Source organism: Dendrobium catenatum, unplaced genomic scaffold, assembly GCF_001605985.2.
Source record: "Dendrobium catenatum unplaced genomic scaffold, ASM160598v2 fragScaff_scaffold_186, whole genome shotgun sequence".
Taxonomy (NCBI): Eukaryota; Viridiplantae; Streptophyta; class Magnoliopsida; order Asparagales; family Orchidaceae; genus Dendrobium; species Dendrobium catenatum.
Window position 1 is genome coordinate 374,109 of NW_021318648.1, and position 19,262 is coordinate 393,370.

Consider the following 19,262-nt stretch of genomic DNA (forward strand, 5'->3'; position numbering starts at 1 on the left):
TTATTTTTTTATTTTCTACCAATAATAACAATTTCACGTTAGCTTTTTGCCCTCTGAGATCGTAGATATCGCTCACCGTTCAACCAAATTCCTCCCATTTCCACCGTTTTCTTCCAGTTTTGGCTCCGAGGCAAAGGGAGAGGGGGAGAATTGAGAGGAATTTTTGCTGATCCTTTCGTGAGTTTATCTACCTGATGAGTATTTTTATCTGACTCTTGTTGCTGCGCATAGTGGCGCAACTTGCGCCGAATGATAACATTCTTTGCCTATTTTAGGGCTGGAATCGATCCGCCAAGGGGGAAAGTGAGGGATTTTGGCTTTTCGGCTTTAGATCGTTGGGCGGGTTTTTGCTCGGCTGATTTTCCGCGGCAATGTGAATATTTTCCTGAGGTTGGCTTCTCAGCGTAGTCGAATTCTGGCATCTTGGAACTTGGGGAATCCACTGCTTGTGTTTGTTTTCGAAGTGAATGCTTGCTTTGCGTAATATGTGGTTCTGGAGTTGATCTGCCGTCGGTGAATGGAGAAAGTTGGAAACTTTTTGTGTTGATTTTGAGGGTTTGAAGTATTTGAATCTTTTATCAAGGTGGATCCCTCCTCTTGAAGCTGCAATAGTTTAGGGAGTGAGTGTTTATCTTGGATATTTTCTGCTCTTTCTTGGACGTTCTTGATCCTGCTGTTGTCATGGATCATACCATCGGTGGAAAGTTTAAGCTTGGAAGAAAGATTGGAAGCGGATCTTTTGGAGAACTGTATCTTGGTATGTTGAACAGTCAAAGTTTTGCTTTACTAACTAACTTTTTTCTTTTATTTCACGCTTTTGCCGGTCAGAATCGGCTATTTTACTTGTAGTTTGTTTTGTTTAGGTGTCAACATCCAGAGTGGGGAAGAGGTAGCCATCAAGCTGGTAAGTGCATCCATCTCTCATCAGTTTCTTTGATTTATAGTAAACTTTTTCAGTCATTGTATTTTAAAGTCTACTAAGGATTTTTATTACTTTTTCATAATGAATTATAGTCGATCATTGGATATTATAGTGAATATTTTAAATTCTTTCAATTTTCAAATAGATGTTCAATCATAAACTGCTTTACTTACTCTAAATGGATATTTCCAACAAGGAGGAGATCCAGACCTGAATGATTCTGGTCTTCATTTTATTCTGGATTTTCTTGTTTTCATTGAACAGTTGCGTAACCATCTTAGAAAACGTTGGAGATATCACTGTTGATTTGAGTTATTATTATTATTTTTTTTACAGAAGCCTTCACTAATTGGTTTGACAGATGATGTTCTGTCGTTATAATTTCATTAAAATATTATCTATATGAGGAGGGTATTGAAAGATTACCCTTGTACATGCTAATCAAAATTGGAGGAATTACTAATTTTGATATGCCTAGAGAAATTGTCCCAAGTGTTTGCTTTTATGCACTTGCTGAATTGTTCAACTCAAAGAATGCTTCTGGTTGAATCTAAAATGTAATTTTTAATTAAACGCTCCCTAGTTTTGGTGCTCTTTTTTTTTTTTCTGTTCTTAAATATTCTTTCAAATTACGATTTATATTATTACTTGTAGGAATCTGTAAAAACCAAGCATCCTCAGCTTCATTATGAATCAAAACTTTACATGGTTCTCCAGGGTGGAAGTAAGTTGCTTTTTACATCCTTATCATGTGTATTTCCGTTCCGACTTATAATTTATTTGCTTTTTATATTTTGAAATAGCTGGAATTCCTCACTTGAAGTGGTTTGGTGTGGAGGGTGAGTACAATGTGATGGTCATTGACCTTCTTGGGCCTAGTCTTGAAGATTTGTTTAACTATTGCAATCGGAGGCTCTCCTTGAAAACAGTACTCATGCTTGCTGATCAGATGGTCAGTTCATAGTTCTGCCTTTTTCTTTTTGTTATTATGAATTATAGACTGTATAAAAGAAAGTAACAGACACCTCTTTTTCTTTTTTTTTTTGTTTCATAATGTATGTGGCCATAACCTTATATTTTCTTGATTATTTTTTGTAGGTTAACCGTGTGGAATATATGCACTCAAGAGGCTTTCTTCATCGTGACATTAAGCCAGACAACTTCCTAATGGGCTTGGGAAGAAGAGCCAATCAAGTATGTTATCAACCAATGTTCAAGGGTTTCTTACTTCTATATAATTATCATTACTGCAAAACCATGTTTATAGTAAAATTCCTTCCCTCTCCAATTCATTTTGTTTCATAAATTTGCTAGCAACCCTCACATTATTTGTCGGTTGTCTATTTGGAAAATCTGTGCCTTTTGTTGGCCATTCTAATTACCTGTCAGAATGCTGCAACAGCTGTCCGGTTCAAGATCTATAGCTTGCACAATATTTCTTGATTTGCAACTATATCAGTCTTTTAGGTTCAAGCAACTCCAAATAATAACATAAAAACATATTTTGTTATCCTGCTACTATGAACTGTCATTTAAACTCTTCTTCGACATAGTTTAGTGTGTAGTGTCAAGTTTCACAATCTACAATAAAATCTCATCCCTTTCCCTTTGTGTGATGCCTACTACCTATTTGTAGGTCTACTCATGTGTCCTCCTAGGCATTTATTTGCCAAATTTTTACTATTAACCAGTGAACTAGTTCTTTAGATATCTATCAATTCCTAATGCATCTATCATGGTCGTGTTGCTTTTCTAGAGTTCACATGCGATCAATTGATCATAACAATGATATTTTCATATATGTTGCACAAGGGGAAGAAAATTGTAAGGAACTATATGTTCAGTGTTAATTAAAGAAGGTTTTCTGGCCATCATTTGCGGTATAACATGTAACAACCCAAAGATATAAAAATCATTTTAAATAAAAAAATGTGAATTTTTGAATTGCTGATTGAACTAGAGCTTTTCGGCCCTGTACATGTGAGCGATTTGGCGCTAGGGTTGAGAGAACTGCGGTGTCAGAAATTGCCGCCGCGGCACTGGTGTCTCTGTTTTACAGTAAATCTTATTTCTGCATGCGGCGCTGTAGCTTTGAGACTGAGCGCTGCAGCACTAGACAACTAATATTATTTTTTTAATATATTTTATTATAAATATCGCTGCACCGCCCCCTCACTCCCTCACTTCACATGCTGGGCTGGGAAGAATTGAAGGATAAGTGGGGAGAAGAAGAGAGAGAAGGGCCATCTGGTCATTTCCGTCCATCGTTCCTTTTATGAAAAGTATTCTAACTTTGTAAGTAACTATCATCTTACTTTTGTTTTTGATGATGTTGATTTCAATGGATTTATCTCTCCTAAATATGTTAAAATTGCATTATGTCCTAATTTCGTAAGCTTTCACTGTGTAACTTTTGATATGCTATAGATTTGACCATTATGAATGATTTGATATGATTTACTTATATTTTACCGGTTAAATTTGTGTATAGGAATTTCTATATGGAATGTGTGTGGAAATGTGTATTGAAATTGAAGTGAAAAATGATATATTGTTATTGGTAAGATGTACTGAACTGTATGATATGTTGAAATGATTAATAGGTACTGGAATATAATATTGGTTTGACTGAGAAATGAAAGGATGTACTATATTAATAATTATATTGATACTGATGGAAGAGGAGATATTGATTGGTATCAGATTTATGGGATGATAACTCTATAAATACAAATGATATAACGATTCCAAAACAACAATTCTAGAGAAACGATTGGGATTTGGGAGTCATAAGGAGCTAGAGATTGATAGTAAGTTATAAGTGCATGAGCAAGATACCTTCAATATACCCTCAAATGAATATATGATAGAACACTGATTATTGACTATATAATACTAATTACTAAATGATTGCTCATTAATGTATTGATATTGTAACTTACATTATACTGAGTCGTTTACTGTTGATAATGTACTGTTCTTGATGATAGTGATCACTGTTACTAATATAGATCATTGTTACTAATACTGTGGACTGCGATGTGATGTGTTATAAACTGAGCAATCAGTATAAATAACCAGCATATATATTCATGCATAAATTTCTTTATACGATTTACAACATATTGTTTCGTTTCTTCTTGTATTGATTTCAGTTGTAAGATTTTAGTTACTTGCTGGGGTATTCGTTCATTACGTGGTTTAAATGATTTCAGGTAAGGAGCCGGCAGTTATGTATGCATGCAATGATGCAAGTGTAGCTTTTATTTCAGTTCTTTGGTTTATATATTCTTTTGTAGCCATAGTGACTATTCTGTCACTATTGTATATATTATTTTGAGCTCTATCGTTATTATGTAATTCTAGAGTATATAATTTGAATTATGTTTTCCGCTGTTTATCGGTTCTCTGTGATGAAATTAATTAGCTTTGGATATTGATCTGATTTCAATGGTTGATTAATGAATATAATGAATTGACAAGATAATAAAGATATATAAAAAAAGAGAAATATAAATCCTTTCACATAGATCCTCGGTGTGACATGACAAGTGAAATCCAAAGGCTGAGAGAGTAGGATGAAGGAATGTTTCACTCTTTTTTGTGTACCTGTGTGCTAAAGAATTTCTTGAGAGCTATTATCTGAGGTTGTTATATCTATTGTTTGCGGAGGTATTGGAGGGAAGTTTGTCTTGGTTTTCAGTGGCTAGTTTGGGCCTTATTGTTGGAAATTTTAATGGAATAGATGCTTACTTTAGAGACATGAAGCGAGAAGCACACAAATGCATACATAAACAAATATTGTATCAATTCATTTATATTTTAGTTAAATAGATTCTAGAGTCGAATAATGGTCATTGACAAAGAAGTGTTGGAGGCATTGGACTGGACTTTAAAAAGTGAAGGCTATTATTGCTTTTGAAAATAGAGATGAGTTACGAGTGTAAAGATAAATAAATATAAACATGAGAGGAGGAGAGTGAATTGAAAGGGATGAGAAAGAGAGTAAAAGTTTTTATTTGACCATGGAGTTTGATTTTGACATGGTAGAAACATGGTTTCTCCATAATTTTTTTTGATGATTCGATAAATATATGGGAATATACTATTTCGAGTAGCTTTTAAGTGCGCAATTGTTTACCTTCATTCTTGTTTGGTCTTGTCATTCAATGGTGTGTTTTAACTTTCCTCAAGCACCTTGGTTTTTGGTCTCACAACAAGACCCACGTCGACACGTTGGATTTTTGCTACATTGATAAGTTGATAGACGTGCCAATAACCTTTCATGGTGTCAAAAGAACACAATTGCTTGGAAAGGACTACAATTGATTTTGGTCAGTTCCTTTCAACCTCAATCAATCTAGTCATAGAAAGATTAATCTTAAAATTTAAAAAGATTCAATCAGCTTATATTACCTCTGGTTAACTCTAATGAACTTAGCATTGTATTCATTTAGAATTAACTCGATGACTTTAATTTGCAGACCAGTAGGTTCCCACACCGAAATCCCAAAATGTAAATCAGACGAGCTTAGTCACTAAACTTTTTGAAATTAAGTCCTTGAACATCTAAACCGCAGTTAACCATATTTTCTTCCTTTATCCCTTTGTTTTTTTTTCAAAGGCAAACTTTGGACCACGTCTTGAGGGGACATGTCCTCTTTCATAAGAAAATGCTAGTGTACTTGAGGTATATGCAAGGAGAGAAGTAATGGTTGTTTATTAGTCTCTTTAGATGATATGGTTCAACATCCTCTAAATTTGCCAGACTAGGTCCACTAGATCGATTTGGGATGCAGAGCCATTGGATTGTGATTTGGTTGATCATACATCTCCTTCCATCTCCATTCAAATGTTGACAATTTCCTAAACCCTCATAAGATGGTTTTATTTCCTTAGTTGAGAGTGTGTAATTATTCATACGGGCTTGTACCTATGAGAAATCCTAATCCTTTAAAATTAAAATAAACTATGATTAGTTATGTGTGATGGCTATGTGAGGTTATTTTGCAATTACATCTCAATCTGATTTTAAAATCCCATGTTACTCCTAAGAATTGAATAGAGTGGAAGAAAATCACTAGTGCATGTGCCTTTCTGAGACCACAATAATTTCTGCTATTATTTAAATCTTCTTTGTTTAGTATGTCTTCTTTGTGATCCTCTTTTTGATGTGGGTTGAAAGATTTGAAGAATCTCTTCTGTGATGAGTTTGGGTGTATTTGGTTTGAGGAATAGTGTTTTCTTGTGCCACAGTTATTTTTGTACATTTGTATAGCTTCTCTTTAGTTTAGTAGATGCTCTCTCCTCTCTTGTGGATTCCAACAATTAATTTAGTCGAACCATAAGCTTAGTGTCTTCCTGTGATGCTTGTTCTCTTTACTATTATTTTGTGTATTCATCGTATTTGCTCATGGTAAGCACTTGCACACTAAATCCCAACCCTAACCCATCAGCATGGGTTGGGGAGGGGCAGTCCAAATCTAATCTCTCTATCTAAAATGTCCATCTCAACCCAATAGCTCTCTCTCACACCACCTCATTAAATCTCCACCCACCCACACAGCTAGATTAATGTGGGGCTTATGGTAGTTACCAGCCATGTTTTGGTGTGATTCTTAAATGTAGTTCCTTTTGAACTTTTCAGTTTATCTCTTCCTGCACGTCTTATATTTGAGGATACATCTCATTTACTCGAGGGATTCAGCTAGAAATTATCATTTTAGTTTTTGCATGTGATTACGAGATATTATTTGTCGGCAATATTTTTCTATGACAACTACATGCTGGATTGGGTGCTTTTCACTTCATGGTTTTTGATTTGCAAGATTCCATAATTTCTATGATATGCATTTAGATTCATGGAATGCCTTACCTATTATGTTTAGTGTTTGTTCTATGGTAGCAGCTGATTGCATTGCAGTTCAACCAAATTTAATTCTCGTTTATTAATTTTTTTTTTGTATAATCTTTTCGTAGGTTTATATTATTGATTATGGTCTTGCAAAGAAATATAGAGATCTGCAGACTCATAAGCATATTCCGTACAGGTGAAACTTGTATTATTTCTATATTTTTGTTGCATTTAGAATACTTTATTACATCATGATCATTAGCCTTACCACTAAATTTCATTATTTTGAGGTAAATTTATGACTCCATTCTTTTTTATTGAGCATTGCATTTGATGTTTACAGTTATGTTGTCATGTTTTTTCACAACTTTTATTCAAGTCTTCATACATTTGCAATGAAGATCATTTATAAGATTTTTATTTTCAGTGGGTATGAAATGGATAATAATGAGTTTATAAGATCAAATAATGTTTTAGTGTGACAAGTTTAATTAGCTTAGATTTATTACAAAGAGTTTTAAGGATACATATAGAGATAGAACTTTTAGAGTTAATCCTGATCAATTGAAAGGGATAAGTGCTTGGAGACTTATAGGTAAATTTGATAAAATTATGATTAAAATAGCAATGTTTTATTGACTTAAACAAGAAGTCTTTGCTAGTCAATTTGGGTGGCAATAATATGAGCGCTAAAATGAATTTGTTGCAAGCTGTGCATGATAAATTAAGAAATGTTTATTTTTAGAGGGCCTATTGGAGTAACACTTAATGTGAAAATGTATTTGAAATAAATTTATTGGTTTGGGTCTGTCCAATAGATGGTAAAAGATTTGCTAATGAGAGATACAATTAATGTTGAAGTATTAAGAAGAAAAATGGATAGACAAATTGTTAGATCTTTTAATTTGAATTGAGTTTCCTGTTAGGCTTAAACTAGAAAAATCTTTTAAAATGCTAATGATTCAGGAAGTTTGATGGCCTGGAATTCCTAATGCAATTTGGATGAAGCAATGAATGTTGTTTACATAAATAAATATAAGGATGCATAGATCAAAGACAACTAATTATACAAAAAATTGTTTTTTTTAAATGTAAACTCATAAATATGAAAAAATCAGAAGCTACACAAACTATAAACATGTGGCATTTAAATGTGGGCTAATTTGAATGATACAGATCTGCTTAAATCTGCCAAACTCCTGGTAGCAATAATAATCACAGAACTGTGAAACAGGTGAGATAAATTGCAATTGATAGTTATACATGCTTCATCCATCAAACATAAAATCAAAGTAGCCCATGCCTTAACAATCCACGTAAGCCAAACTAGATTAGGAGCTTCATCAAGAGAACAAATCTCGTTCTTGTAGGTCACATCATCACATGCATATTAAAATAAATTTTCAAACTTGGAAATACAATATTACAAAATAAATATAAAACAGGGAACAAATTTGCTAATTTTCTCGTCAAAGCATGTAAGATTTGCATTTTCAACTAGTGTAGGCTCTCATATCTCTTTCAAATATGTCCAGCTTGGTAAAATTTGGGTTAAAAAAATTTAGCATTTGATTTAGAGCATAAATTTGTGCTTTATACAAAGTAATAAATTAGTCATACAAACAAGTTTGTCACGCTTGTGTTCAAAATAGCTTTGGAATTCACTATTTGTATTGGACTTAATTTCATCATCTAGAAGTAATTCATGAACAAGTTATATAAATTTGGCTAGTAAAGTGTAGATGCATTTGAGGAATTGATATCCAACTCATGAAATAAGGTTAAATTTGTTATATTAAGGCTTCAATTATGTGTGTTAGTTTCAATGCATTGTAAATTTTAAATGTTCATGCCTTTCTTACGTTTAACTTAAAGGTTCAACAATAAAATATTTTTGAATTTAAATGCACTATCACCATATTATCTAGTTTAAACTTCTTATTTACATTAGCAAAAAAATTAGAATTGTTGTAATTAATAGTTAATGATCCATAAATATCTTAATGCAATTTAGGAAAATCATATTAGTGATGAGTATTTAATAAAATAAATAATCAAAGAGCTAAAATACTAAGTTGCATTCTAAGAAATATTGATCAAATATATAACTAATTCTTAGGAGCTGTTTGGCAAAATTAGGATTTGGTAAATCCTGGTATGTTAAATCTTGAAATATGTTTGGCAAAATAGTTTTTACATTCTATTAAATCTTATGAAACTATTTGTCAATGTAATTCATGATTTAAGGTGGTAGGTTCATTTAAAAATTAAATTTGATGTGCCATGAATTTAATTGCGTGTTAAGTAAGAGTTTCTTATTAATTTCAATTTTAATTATGGTTAATAAGTCATAATGATCAATAATTGAATTAGAAATTAGCTTAATTATTAAATTGTTTAATTACTAATAATAGTACTATTTATTAAATTACTTATTTATGTGTTAATTTAATAAGTAATTGATATCTAATTATATTAATAATTATCTAATTAATTAGTTAATTATTTTTGAAATAACTAATTATTTAATTAATACTCTTATTAATGATTTAATTAAATTTTAAAGTATTATTTAATTAGTTTTAATTATTAATTATATTATTAAATATCTCATTAATCATTTAAATATTCTACTATTTATTAATTATTTAATTATTATTTATAATGTTATATCATAATTATTTCTTTTTCAAATTATATTAATTAAACTATTTATTTTAATTTTTAATTACTAGTTATTTAATTAATCTAGTGTTTTCTTTCATCTTCTCAATTTCTTCATTATTGTTGTTTTTCCTCATCTCCATTTCTTCGTGGCTGCTTTGATCTTGTGTGCTTCACATGAAGCTTGAAAACTGTGTGAGATAGTGTGTTGAAAGAGTCGCTAAAGAAGCTTCTTTGCATCCTTCTACGACATCAGATCAGAAGTCATGACGGGAGCTCGCTTGCTGCTAAGGTTATCTTTATCCTTTTCACTTTCTTCTTCAGCCAAATCCCGTAAATCCGCCAAACCAAAGGATTTAGTAAAACCGGGATTTACAACAAAAATAGGGAAACAAAGAGTTTACTTCGTCATGTGATTTACCAGGCGCTCAAATCACATTTGGCAGAATTTAAAATCCTGCATAAATCCTGTTGCAAACAACCCCTTAGTAGAATGTAAGATGCGAATGAAAATAGAAGCATAATAATCACAAATATGGATGGATATCCTTTTTAAAGAAAACTAACATACATGATTTAAATGCGAATCATGAACCATGCACTTTATTGACCATAATATAAGAGTTTTATGTTTTAGGTTTATTTTAAGGCATTCATTGGCAAATAAATTTATTGTTGTATTGATGTAACTTATATTTCTCAATATGCTTCTTTTTATGATATTATATCACTAAGCCAAAAATCAAAGAAAATATTTAGTCATTCAACTTGAGGATAATTTTCATTGACAATATCATCATGATTTGCATTATCAAATTGCTCGGTCATTCTTCAATTGCATTTTTCATGATTGATTCAATTTCCCCTTTAGGAATAGATTTAATTACGGTTAATTCTATGCTCAATTTCAAATTTAGATTAAAATTTGACTTTTAATCAAGTATATATTTCATTCTTTTAGTCAGCAGTTATATTAAAATAAAATCATAAAATAGAAAAAACAGAAAAGATCAAAATAAAAATAAAACATTAGACCAAATTTGCTCATTGTAGTACGTAAGGTTTAGGCTTTCAATTAATGTAATCCCTAAGATTTCCATCAGCTAGGAGGCTGCTGAATAATTGGATAAATATTTTGGTAGTAATATTCAAGAATAAAGGAGATGGCTAATATTACAATAAAATTATGGAAGAACATAATGGAATATAGACTTAAAAAAATTTGCATTGATTTTGGAGATTCAGTTTATTTTATGCTAGAAAATATATTATGGACATGATTTTTGTACCAAAATAGTTTATTAAAAAGCATAGAGAACAAAGAAAGAATTTGTACATGATTTTGTTAATCTTTTTGAAGGCATATAATAAAGTACCATGGAATTTGATTTAGCTTACATAAGGAAAAAATGCATGCAAGGTATGGTGAAGTTATTATATATTTAATAGTACATTGACTATACTAAAAGTAGCCTGGACTGATCGAGTTTCCAATCTTGACAGGTTTATATCAAGGATTAATATTAAATCTAAATCTTTTTGCATTGGTTATGAATATTCTTATAAATGATATTTAAAATGATGTATTTTATTATATGTATTTTTTAGGATTACAATTCTTATTTCTTAGACATCCATTGAAATAACTAGAAAATTATATCATTGAAGAAAATAGCTTGGGAAATAATTTGCATGAAATAAAGGTTGCATTTATGATTTGTAATTTTAAGGGCCGAGAGTCTAATGGCACATTAAGGGGGGGATTTGAGTTGGTACATTTGAAAATATTTTTTTACAACAACAATATCAAGCCTTTATCCCACTACGTGGGGTCGGCTACATGAATCTTTTTTCTCCATTGTGTCCTATTAAGAGTCAAAAACATTTGAAAATATTTTTTTAATAAGTTAAAATAAGTGTTGAATAAAATAAATAATTGCATTAATAAAAATACTGGAATAAAATTGTATAACACTTATAAAATACACAATTAGATGTACAAATGTAGAAATTGATAAATACACAATATGTATAAACTACTATAAAGGGTGTACAAATAATTTGTCATAATATAATTTATGAAACTGATATATTTAATACTATGCGCGCTAGTAATCTATTAATTCAATCCTGTTAAAGACACCTTACAACTAAACTTATTGTGTACAATAATGATCAAAGTAAGTTAGTGATTTTATTATTATTAAGCTCAAATGTGAATTGATTAGCAAGTTACACTAGTTATCAACTTTAACATCTTAATTTATACAATTGTCCAAACTAATATGGTATTATGATGATGATAAAGATTATGCGCTAAGTGAGAGCAATTTAAATTTTAATCACAACATTAATCCATACAATACCACAAAAAACAATCTATGTTCACCAAATTTATCATGCAAGCTTAAATGATTATATAAGGAAATAAATAAGAAAGAGTAAGTAAATAAACTAAGTTATAGAACAATTGTGACAAATTTTAACGTGAGTTGGCACTTCCCCTAAATTCATGCCTAGATGTCCAGCCGCCTAGGATTTTCACTATTCTGATGATCTGATCTTACCACAGCAAGATTCCTTTTTTATGGAGTGGATAAAGTCTTGACATAGTATTAAGGGGGGTGGTTCTTTTATAAATTGTAAATTAAATGTAAGACTCTTTTTGCCTCACTTCATTAGATTGGGTAGTTTAGTTAAGGTGATTATATGTTAATAGATGTTTGTTTATAAATGCCCAAGCCTTATATTTGAGAGGGAGAGTTTTTGGAAAAGTTAATTTCAGGTTATCTGAGTTTGTGGGAAGCAGTTCCCTATTTTGAGGTAGATTCTCCAGGTTTGGAGAGATGAGAAGGGGAAGAGATCATAGTGGAGTTTGGGATTTCACTTCAAACGATCATCAAAGCTTATATTTTTCCTCCTTATCTATCCTTGCTGTCCCGATATCATTAAGTGGCTGTCTATATTGTTCTTATAGCATAAATTAAAAAAAAAACGCCAGGAAAACTTATTTCCATAGGAGTGGTGGTTATATTGGAGTCCAAGGCTTTGCTAAAATTGATTTTGGCACTCAGAATTCGTCTCCCGGTGGCTGCCCTGGGCGTCACCTACAGAATTCTAGTGTACTGTAACCTCAATTCCTGCTGCAAGCTGCAGTTGGCTGTTGCGTTCCTCAGAAGAAAAAAAATCCCAAGATAACTGCCTTGTGTTTTTTTTTTTTTTTCAATTCTGAATGAATTTTTGCAAGCTTATGGGAAGGGAAAGTAGCTCAATCCAAAAGTTCTTTAATCGGGAAGCCCAAGACTTTGTTGGAGCAAGGAGAAGACATTTGGGTTGCAAGAAGCTTAATATTCAAGCAGTGAAATTCCTGTGGATGAAAATTCCATCCAGTATTAGCTTTGGCCATTTCTCTTTGAAGAGTGGAGGTTCACGGCCAAGGAGCAAATGATGGGGAAGAGATCGAACAAGGCAGCATTCACTTAAATCATTTCTGCTACGTTTAGGCCTGAAAAACTTAAAGCACTGCAGTGCTCTGGACTTTGGTTCATCAATCCTGATGACCTGCAGCTTATTCAAACTGGGAAGGATTCATTTGGCAGGAAACGGTGGTAGGAAACAAGAATTTTTCTTGGTGAATCAAAGATTGAGAAAACTTGGATGAAGAACTATTTAATTGATAATAATAGAAAAAAATCAACAAGATACAATGGATTCTCAATTGGAGAGGATGATCTGGCTCTCCCAATCTCTAGACGCTGCTAGAGCCCAAAACAAACATAAGAACAATCTAATTTCAGCCAAAACTTATAATTCCCTAACCCTAGGGAAACAATCTACTTAAAGCAAACAATTCACAAGGAAATCTCTAAACAGCCGCTCCTTTCAAATTTTCCTCCAAAATTCTTTTTTCACTTGGTTGTTGGACCCCACTGGAAGGAGTCGGACTCGCGCGGCATCTGGGGTGAACTTCTGTTCCGCGTTCCGCCTCTGATAGATAAAAGCCGGTCCCGTATGGACCTTCTGGTATCTGGGGCGGAACTTCCGCATTCCGCCTCTGATAGATAAAAGCCGGTCTCGTATGGACTTGCTGGACCAGTCTAACAGCTTGAGGATTAGGGAGGACCAAACAGCAATTTAGAGCATAGAAGCGTTGCCCATTGCTAAAAAATCTTTGTGGAAAGCATTCTGGAAGTTAATTATCATTGTAAACGATTCTTGTGATATTTTTTTAGTTTTTTAATTACCTTCTAGTGTCAGCTTCAAACGTACCTGGGGCTGCGTAGTCTTATAATGCGTTCTTGCTAGTTTCCTTGCACTACTGTCAAGGCCTTACAAGATCTTGTTTACTAGGCCTGCAAACCCTTTTAGGTTGCTGACTTCAATTTGTCGAATTCACACTTTCAAGCAGCTGAATTCTCCCTTCAGGTGGTCGACTTTAGGCGGCCAAATTCACCATTTAATTGGCTGATTTCATGTGGTCGAATTTACACTTCAGCTAGATGATTTTAGGTGTTTGACCTCGATTCGCATTCAATGGGTTTTGCCCATCCAGACTTGAGCTCAATGAGATTTTCTCCCCATGTACTCATTCTCATCAATTTAATTAGCCACATGATATATTTTTGAAGATGTATTACCTTGGTGTAGCATTTTCTGTGACGCCCAAAATCATATAAATAAAGAGGATGATAATAATTTTATAATTCCTTTAATGTTGTAATTACTTCAAAAATATGTAAAATAATATATAAAGGTTGTATATAATTTTGACTAAACAATGTGCCATATTAAATGATGATATATTTACGATCTAATTTCTACTCTATAACATAAATTTTTAATAATAACTTAATTAGCTCATAATTAACATGATTAACCAAATTAAGCACTTTTTAATGATTTCAAATAATTAAATAGTACATGTTAATTCAATTGAACTTGCCAACACCTAAAATACACACTTATGCAATAAATGAATTTGTGTAATTATGCTCATTTCCTTCATTAGGCTCATCTTGAATCATATATTTACTCCAGTAATATAGATAAGATATTTTTCATTCCTTTATAACAGAGAGAACAAAAATCTGACTGGAACAGCTCGGTACGCAAGCGTTAACACTCATCTTGGAGTTGGTTAGTGTTCATAGCAGATGATTGTAATGTTTCTGTTCTTATACTTGTAAAAATTTATTTCACTCAAGTGCCATGATTTATGTACAGAGCAAAGCAGGAGGGATGATTTGGAATCTCTTGGTTATGTACTCATGTACTTTTTAAGAGGAAGGTTAGACTTGGATTGAAGCATCTCGGTTTATTACTTCTAGTGATATTTACCTGATTATTATTCTTGCCTTGAAGTTCAATTTCTAATATTATCTTTCCCAGCCTTCCTTGGCAGGGATTGAAAGCTGGTACTAAAAAGCAGAAGTATGATAAAATTAGTGAAAAGAAAATGCTTACTCCTGTGGAGGTAACGGGTGCATGCTTCTTTTAAATTGGTTTTCCTTAGTTGTTCTGACTCCAATTTAGACTTCGTTTGGGATGGTTTTTTTACTGCCTCTTAAAACAGCTTTCTAGTATAAAAATTAAAATTTTTGTACTAAAAAGTTGCTTTAAGAAGCAGTAAGAAAGCCGTCCCAAACGAAACCTTAATTAGTGGATGGTACATGGGGTAATTGACACCCTTTATCTTTAAAACCAGGTATTGTGCAAGTCACATCCTCCTGAATTTTTATCTTATTTTCACTATTGCCGTTCGTTGAGATTTGAAGATAAACCAGATTACTCATACTTGAAGAGGCTTTTCCGTGATCTTTTTATTAGAGAAGGTAGCATTTTTCTCTTACATGCAGTTGTATAAAGCTGTATGGAAAATTATTTCATCATAAGATTTTATCTGATTGTACTGCAGGTTATCAGTTTGATTATGTTTTTGACTGGACTGTATTGAAGTATCCTCAAATCGGTGCTAATGTCAGGGCAAAGGTATGGCTCTATATATGTTTGTGCTCCATTGTGTTTTAATGCTTTCTCGGACCAGTTGGCTATTGTTTTGTCTTCTCCTAGCAGCCTGGGGGAAGAGCAGGTGGAGCTATTGGACCTTCAGTGGAAAGAGCCGAAAGGACTTCAGGTTTTCTTCTCTCCCTCTCTCTCTCTCCCACCCACACTCACCCACCTCCTTTTTTTCTTTCAGTCCGCTTCATTAGTGCAGCTGGCTTTAGTCTATTTACGTGCTTCGTTCTCCAGTGGGACAGGAGATTCGTGATAGATTCTCTGGTGCAGTTGAAGCATTGACTCGGAGGGGTGGTTCTGGTGCTGGTCATCATGGAGACCATTCCAAGCACAAAACCTTAGAGGATACGTCATCCAAGGAGGCAAGTTATTCTGATTTCATGTGCGTTTTTTTTAGTTCGTCCCTGTTTACTATAGTGCCAAGCCAAAACATATTTATGATCCAAAAGATGTTTGGTTTAAAAAAGTGGAGCTTACTGGTTATTACTCATGAATTGTCCTGCAATCATTTTTAGTGAGCCTGTCCACAAATTTTGTTTTTCTTTTGATAATATCGGGCAACTGATTCAGAAAAGACCTCTCCGGTAAATTTGGTTTGCATGTGAAATTTCTAACGGCTGGAAATTTGCGCATATTCAGTAGGTTATAGCTTAGTTGAAATCTCCTGAGGTGCCTAATTGAAATGGAAGCATTTTAATCATCTGAGAAATTGTTCAACCGGTTCTTAAATAATTTCACGGCGCAATGCTACAAAGTTTGTTAAAGATACCTTATTAAATAAATGCTTCTTGGTTATCTGCAATTTATTATAGTATAACATCAGTTTTCTAACTGAAGTTAAACTAAAATAAGCAGCTTACATTATTATTGTGTGTATTTGCCACGCAAATCTCGTTGTCTCTGTCCTGTTCGTCATCAACTCTGTCACTCACATGCGCAACTTAAAAAATGCAATTATGAAAAAATCTCAAAATCCTAAATGCGACAAATTTGGTGCAATGAGCAGAACTCGTGCACATTTTTCTTAGTGCGACAAGAGAAGCTCATAGGCGACACTCGCAAAATAATGTGTAAACCTTATGCTCACTTTTCTTAATATGGCAGGAAAAATTCAAATATTAATTGTGCTTATCTTTTTTGATATGGTGGGGAAACATTGAAGGTTCGGAATAGGTATACGAAGACCTATGCATGTTTTTTCGTAATCGTGATGGGATAGAAGGCCCCAATCGTGATGTCTCACGACACTGACTATTAAGCATGATGGGCAAACATACCACTCTTGAAGACACTCCTATGTTAGGGAGATGCTAAGAAGCTGCCATAATTTACATTGACAAGGACTTAAATAGGACAAAATTAAAAGAACATCCAAACATAAATTAAAAATTAAAATAACATTACGTTAAATCAGAGATTGCACTAAAAAGGAATGTAAGATAAACCTGAAAGATTGCTTGTAAGCATGAAACTTCTTGACTGTATTAATAAAAACTCTTCTTAATACTCATAGTCCTTAAAGCCTACTTGGCGAATCGAACTTGGACTAACAAATGAACAAGGGCAAGCTTCTATTTATAGATAGAAAGAGCGACTTCCTATGGGGCCCACTTGAGTAAAATACAAGTCACATACTTATGAGAGATTCTAACCCTTGACACTCACCACTAGATCTGTAACATACGTACAATCAGACAGAATGTGAGCAATGAACTTAAAATATAAATTCATGAGTACACTAAGGATAATGCATTCATATGAATAATTGTTATGCTAGGCCCTTTTATACATCTCAGATAGTTGAAATCACTTGAATGATTTTCAAGTAAGACAATGGTCAAACTTATTGTACATCATGGGTTGAATGCTCTAAATGATGTTTATATTAATTGCTAAAAGAAAACTTGGGACACATCCTGTAAATAGGCAAATAGGCAGAGTACACTTCATTGATGAACAATGCATCCTGTGCATGAAATTTTTTCAAATAAGAATTGTTGTGCATCACGGGTCTTACAACGATTCCGACGAAGTATATGTAGGATAGAAAAATAAGGCTGCATTTCTAGAATAACTAGAGTGGTTGTGGCTTAGCTTCTACACCCTTCAAGCATAACTTATGCGAGGCTTCAATGTTTTCTTGGAATCATTTTTTTGCAAAGTAAATAACTAAAATGGTTTCTAGGCTTTTTAGGTGTGTTCATCTTAGGCTTTGTTTGTGATAGCTTTTTTATGCTTCTTGAAGTAATAGAATTGTACTAGAAAACAGTTTCAAGAAGCAGAAAAAAAGCCGTCCCAAACGAAACCTTAGTCTCAAACTCTTCAAGTGTTTAATTTATTACCTCAACTCATTAAATATGAACCAGTTTGGTCTTACTATCAATTTTGTCATGATGGAGGTAACCTTTTCATCAGTGAACTTTATAGTTAATCATATTAATTTGAGCTACTATTAAGAGGTTGATCCTACAAAGTTCAAAATGCTCATGCTCTCATGGAAAGCTTCTCTCCTATTTTGGTCCAAAGAAATGATATAGTTAACGGTAGGATCAAATTGATTCAAACTGGTTGAGGGATTAAATTGAATACTTAAAAAAATCTTGGACTAAATTAATATGTAACTGGTGCAAGATTAACGCCACATTTGATTTGATGATTATATTAACGACATTCTGCCGATCATTATGGACTTGTTTTGAATGATTTTAGTTTTTTTTTTTGCATATGGATTTTTCTTCCCTAAAAAATTTTTCATGTTCTTGTTCTGCTTCTTAAGGTTGTGGATTCCGATAAAGCTAGAGCACCCTCTTCTCGACATGGTAGCACCTCCAAGAGGGCTGTAATCTCAAGCAGTCGGCAAAGCTCTGCTGAGCCCAGTGAGCAGCTCACAAGTCGTGCAAGCAGAATGGTCTCTAGCAGCAGCAGCAGCCGGCCCGCCGTAGCACCGAGGATTGCTCAGCCTGGTGCAGCTGCGGCGTCTACCTCGCTCTCTCGAACTGCATTTACAAGAAGTTCCCGTGCTGAAAATCCTGTCAGAAACTTTGAGCTCCTCTCTGTTAGTGCAGATAAGAGGAAGTAACTGATTCAAGGTTTTTCCTCTGGGAAACCATTTTTTTCTTGCTGATCAAATGGATTTCATCAGCCTGCTCCCAGCACAACTAGAACTGTATGGATTTCACCTCACTTAGGCTTCGTTTGGGACGGCTTTCTTGTTGCTTTCTAAACCAACTTTTTAATATAAAAATTTTAATTTTTATACTAGAAAGCTGCTTTAAGAAGCAACAAGAAAGTCTTCCCAAACGAAACCTTAATCGTGTTTGCCTTTGACGAACTGAAGGCTTTGATTCCTGGAAGTGCGGGTTCAAAAGCAATTCAATATTTTTCCCTTTACCAACTTTCACATTGATAAACATAAGGAAGATGGAAAGAAGGGGCTATTCTTGTTTAGTTATGTGGTGATGATCCTGTTGTGCCAGAGCTCCAAATAAGGAGAGGGCGTCTGGTCATCTCGGATAGACAATTGTATGTGAGAAATGTCCATTACATATAGAACCTTCTAAATTCACTTCCTATTTCAGACTTGTTATCATTCTTGTTGCAGCAGTGAAGCTAGGAAAATGGTAGCCCATAATCAGTCTTGTTGCTATTTCTTCTAATTTTTTTCCCTTGAAATAGCTTATAAAGTCTGGTTGCTTTGCTCGGAAGATAACAATCCCAATTTTGGCTTCATTTGGGATGACTTTTTTACCGTTTCTTAAAGCAGCTTTTAGGTACAAAAATTTTAACTTTTGTACTAGAAAGCTGTTT

The 19,262-nt window shown here is 33.3% G+C and overlaps 1 protein-coding gene across 1 annotated transcript; it reads left to right on the top strand.

Annotated features, from left to right (window-relative positions):
• Positions 1-32: 32 nt before the first annotated feature.
• On the top strand, positions 33-19,044 carry LOC110096278 (casein kinase 1). Its single transcript, XM_020822141.2, has 15 exons — positions 33-177; positions 276-757; positions 864-904; positions 1,577-1,646; positions 1,726-1,874; positions 2,021-2,116; positions 6,902-6,972; positions 14,515-14,576; positions 14,664-14,727; positions 14,829-14,913; positions 15,145-15,271; positions 15,355-15,428; positions 15,513-15,573; positions 15,690-15,817; positions 18,232-19,044. The coding sequence occupies exons 2-15, from the start codon at positions 682-684 to the stop codon at positions 18,532-18,534; spliced, it is 1,407 nt and encodes a 468-aa protein (XP_020677800.1). The 5' UTR covers positions 33-177; positions 276-681; the 3' UTR covers positions 18,535-19,044.
• Positions 19,045-19,262: the final 218 nt, after the last annotated feature.

Bases quoted from the DNA above. Each gene is read 5' to 3' on its own strand.
- LOC110096278 (XM_020822141.2), top strand. From the start codon at position 682: ATGGATCATACCATCGGTGGAAAGTTTAAGCTTGGAAGAAAGATTGGA. The intron at 14,577-14,663 runs GTTAGTGTTCAT...ATTTATGTACAG, and splicing joins TAACACTCATCTTGGAGTTG to AGCAAAGCAGGAGGGATGAT. The intron at 15,272-15,354 runs GTAGCATTTTTC...ATTGTACTGCAG, and splicing joins TGATCTTTTTATTAGAGAAG to GTTATCAGTTTGATTATGTT.